Consider the following 4,525-nt stretch of genomic DNA (forward strand, 5'->3'; position numbering starts at 1 on the left):
TAACCAGAAACATGTACAAATAAGATGGCGCAGGTGCACCTTGAATCAATGACACTGACATCCCAACTTCACCACAGTTTTGGTGAGGAACTTTGTTACTTTGTTCTAAAAACAGATAAGGAGATGTGCCTCTTACACACCCATCGTATCTACTGACAGTGGCTAGATATTTTGTAGGGTTTGTAAAAAAATAATAATTTAAAGTCTCAGTTAAAGGCAGATTATTAGCAGTGCCTTTACCCAATGGATTTATTCTTATCAAACAAGTAAACAAAATACATGGTAAACAAATAACTTAGACATCAGTTAAGACATTTCAAATCATTAGAATAAATTGTGTGTATTTGAGAGCTAGACTCAATATTATGCTCAATAATTCTCTAAGTTTCTGTTTACCATTTTACATTCAATCATGCTTTTTGGAATTGAAGGTGCCACATTTGAACCTTCTATTTTAAACAGTTGATAGAACACATCTCTTTTTGACAGGCTCAAACACAAGAAAGTCTTGGTCAAGCATGCAGGCATGTGTGAGGCACAAGAATTCTCTCTGGATGCCTTTCCTTCCTGCCGGAATGATGCAGTGCAATGAAGAGTATCACTGACTGGACATTGGCTTTCCAAATCAGTGGAAACCCTTAAACTAATAAAATGACGAAACATGAACCTGTACAGTCTCTCATGAAACCCCATAGGGAAGTATGGAAATAGCGCAGATTTCATTACTGCTTACAGCAGGCACTGACTAGGCACACTAGTATCACAGTGGACAATCCACTAACAAGATAGATGGAGCACACTGAACAAGGAACACAAATGCCATATAAGGAGAAATACTGTCTTTTAGCCCAGCTGAATGCATTCCTCAGGGAGGACTGGAAAGCCTTATTTTGAGACACAAGCCAAGGCATGATGCATCACAGATGCAGAAAAAAGGTGTAAGGAAGGCTAAGCAACCGAAAGGCAACCTTGTGATTTGCAAATGTGTGAACTAGAAGCACAAGCATTTCGCTACGCTCGCATTAACATCTGCTAACCATGTGTATGTGACAAATAACATTTGATTTGACCCTATCACACAGCCGCAAAACTCGAACGCATTTCTGTAATCCTACATTCTCGTTTTTTTTATTGTCCTTTGATAAGGGTTTTCACCCAGCCCTATACTTGTTTCAGTTTCAGCACCACTGTCTCCAACAGAGCCAGGATCTCCCCAAAGTATCCATCCTCGTCACCGAGAACCTGCTCTGTGAGCACCAGCTCCTGGTACTGCTCCTGTAGGGCGCTGAGGGAGGAAGACAGGGCGTAATCCTTTCGATACTGAGTCTGGCAGTGAGGCATCATGGCCAGGATAGTTCTCAGGGCCTTTTCCTTCCAGTCGTGCTCTGGGGAGGCCAACAGTTCAGGTACCAGACTGCACCAGCCTTGCTCTGACAAAAGTGGCTGGAGGGAGACCTGCGCATACTGCCGCAAACGCTCATTGTGAGATGCATCTGGGATGGGGTCAAGTCCAGTCTGAGAGATCAGCTCCTAGAATAGAGAATGCCATTCATGCATTTGATTTCACAAGACTAGCCTTGTATTATTGGCAAGGTTTTCGTAAAGAGCACCCCTCACCTTTTCGTTGATCATATCATAGAGTATGGTTACAATCCTCACACGGACAGCCCCACCTCCAGATGCTCGGAAAATATCCCCCAACACTTGCAGCCCACCCAGCTTCAGGAAGTGGCTTTGGGCAAAGGGGCAGTGACGTAGCAAACAGGCCAGAGCAAACAATGCCTGTATACAGGCAAACATTAGCCTTAGTTAAGTGCCAGGAAGAGAATGATTATTTACAAGTGATTGTCAGAGCTAAATTCTGTTCAGATTCTAAAACATATTTGTAGACAGATGTGATAAAACCTTGCAGCATTAAATTGAAAGCCATCGAGTGTATCTGCTAAAGATGGGACTATTAATCCTGCTAGATATACTGGACTGATTCTAAAATAAAAATGTATTATGAGTGAATTTTATAATGTGGGAACAGGACTTGCCCTCTTTTTAACAGACATGGGTCGTGGAGTGGCAAGTAACATTAACAGCTTCTGAAGGGTACCACTTTCAACTGCCTCCACCTGCACCACCGGGTTACTAGAAAGAAGACAGTGAATGATAATGTTACTGACCACACACACACAAATACAAACAAAAACAGCCTGTCTTTTGGCTGGTATTTAGAATTCGACAGTTGGAATGGGTTAATGAAGACTGCTATACCTTGATAGAGCAGATCCCAGAACGAAAGAAGCACTCTCTTGAAGTCGATAGTCTGTGCTGTTCAATGCATCAACCACAAGCTTCAACCCTCCCCTAGATGCCAGGTTCTGTGCATTGTCCACCTGACAAGACATTACAAGAAAGGAAACCGTAATTATAACTCCATTACTAGAATCAAATGAAAGTTATTTTGTGTGTTTATGTTAACCTATGTAAAAGAGGTGTTGTTTCTCCTCCCCGACTATTAGTATATACAAAAACATCCCATGCTTGGGGGGCCTCACCTGATGAACAAGGTACTCTAAGTCATGTAGAGCTTTAACCTTCTCTTCCACAGTGGCGTTAGAGCTGTTGAATTGGGACACCAGTCTACTCATAATCTGGAAGTCTGACTCCATCAGCATGTCTAGCCTGACCATGTCTTTTTTCAGCTCATCCATGGTATGAAACTGGGCCCTGAGAGCCTCCTGAACACATACACACAGGTTTAGGACCAAGATAACAATCAAAGACAGATGGGATCACAGATGCATTAGGCTCTTATCACAGCCGCTTGTTTCCACTGTGGTAAGAAACTACAGATCCATCAAATCAGGGCAAACCGTCTCTTCTTTGTCACTGGTTTTGGGATCCACTCCTTCTTTGATATTTTTCAAAGCCTTCTTCAGCTCCTCAGCACTGACAGATGGGCCCTGTGTGTTCTCCTTCCCCTGTCTGACTCACAGAGACCAAAGACTGTAGTGAGTTTGATGTAATCTCAAGCAAACATAGTAGTGTGTGTGTGTGTGTGGCCATCTAACGTACAATAGCTATATGGCAACATTTTTAGATGGTGTTTCATATGGTTGATATACAAATTTCAATAGGATCCTCAACTCATACCTTTGTCCATCTATCTGGTATTTGAGAGTCTGGTGTTCCCCAAGTTTGACCTCCCTCTGTCCAGTCTGGAGGTTGAGCCTTACTTGAGAGCCCCTTGGGACCCCATGACCTGAACAATGCCAAAAGTGTACAGTGAATACCTTTGATTCTGCCATAGACCTTAATCTGCAGTACACTACCATGTAATAAAGGCACATGTGCGTTTCTGCTTTAGCAATCACCTGGTTTGAGAGTCTTCCACTTATCTGTTGGATGGAACACATCCAAATCCTCAGAATCTCCCTCTTCCACGTGGGCATCCTCCTCACCCTCCAGGCTGGCCTCGGGGCTCTCCACAACAGTCAGAGTGGAGGGAGACTATAGGGCAAAGGGTATTGTATCAGACTCTTGTACAGGCTTATCATAATCAGCTAGGCTACACAAACTGTTTTACATTGTATTTATTAAGTAGTATAACAATTAGTATAGGTCAATAATTATTTAATTCATCATTACTCACCTTTTCGCTGAGAACATGGGCGAATTGACAAATGAATACTAAGAGCATGAGTGCTACCTTCAGTCTGGTAGATTGACGTCCTCTTCTCCGGCATCCGATCAACATACTGGCTGTAGGCTAGCTAACACAACTCACGTATTAGTGGCAATATTGATATGCCACAGCAAAGGGTAACCAATACAATCCACGAGTACTTCGACGCACTGCACTATTTATTTACCTAACTGCACCATTCCAGATGTCAGCATGGACGTGTAACGTTGATGCGCCCAGAGATACTTTTGAGGAGATGGGAAACTCTATTGGATTCGCATTAATGTCCACTTTGCACAATGCATTCTGGGACAAGGCAAGTAAATGGGAGTCAATTGGGTGCTAGCTCAAAAACCCAACATTAGCATGAATTTAGTGATCAAGAACTATAAAATTACAAGATTAGTCCACTCATACCCTGATTTTGAGAAGAGATTGCGAGACGATTGGCTTAACAACCAAGTGACGCAGGATGACAACGTAAACGCGATTGGTCGACAGTCTGCTTGGTGGGGCGTCTGCCATTCATTGTCCGATGGGATTCCTATCTTTCGCTAATATCTCTCATACTTTTCAGCAACTAGACCACTCCCACAGTACTTGTCTAGTTTGTCTTCACGACCGGGAGCCAATCATATTTAAAAGCATGTACCTTGTATTCAAATTATATGCAATCGGATTGGCTAATGGAGATCCCCCTGTATGATCCCTGTGAAGCAATTACATTACATTTCTCATAGGGGTTTTTTCCTTTAGTCCGTCCTCTCTCCTCCGTGACCCGGAAACCGTGGTCGATGAGTGTTTCAAATTCCTTAGTTGGCAAATGTAGAAAGTCCTCCCCTCCTCGAT

General features: G+C 42.9%; 1 protein-coding gene across 1 annotated transcript; it reads right to left on the reverse strand.

Annotated features, from left to right (window-relative positions):
• Window positions 1-204: 204 nt before the first annotated feature.
• On the reverse strand, window positions 205-4,206 carry LOC139365909 (nucleotide exchange factor SIL1-like). Its single transcript, XM_071102969.1, has 9 exons — window positions 3,644-4,206; window positions 3,366-3,501; window positions 3,145-3,253; window positions 2,865-2,976; window positions 2,547-2,729; window positions 2,263-2,384; window positions 2,040-2,136; window positions 1,618-1,782; window positions 205-1,530 (listed from the first exon to the last, which is right to left on the reverse strand). Exons 1-9 carry the CDS (start codon window positions 3,746-3,748, stop codon window positions 1,162-1,164), a joined length of 1,398 nt encoding a protein of 465 aa, XP_070959070.1. The 5' UTR covers window positions 3,749-4,206; the 3' UTR covers window positions 205-1,161.
• Between the last annotated feature and the right edge of the window lie 319 nt (window positions 4,207-4,525).

This window comes from Oncorhynchus clarkii, chromosome 14, assembly GCF_045791955.1.
Source record: "Oncorhynchus clarkii lewisi isolate Uvic-CL-2024 chromosome 14, UVic_Ocla_1.0, whole genome shotgun sequence".
Classification (NCBI taxonomy): Eukaryota; Metazoa; Chordata; class Actinopteri; order Salmoniformes; family Salmonidae; genus Oncorhynchus; species Oncorhynchus clarkii.

Bases quoted from the DNA above. Each gene is read 5' to 3' on its own strand.
- LOC139365909 (XM_071102969.1), bottom strand. From the start codon at position 3,748: ATGTTGATCGGATGCCGGAGAAGAGGACGTCAATCTACCAGACTGAAG. The intron at 2,977-3,144 runs GTATGAGTTGAG...TCTGTGAGTCAG, and splicing joins TACCAGATAGATGGACAAAG to ACAGGGGAAGGAGAACACAC. The intron at 1,531-1,617 runs GTGAGGGGTGCT...TCTCTATTCTAG, and splicing joins ATGATATGATCAACGAAAAG to GAGCTGATCTCTCAGACTGG.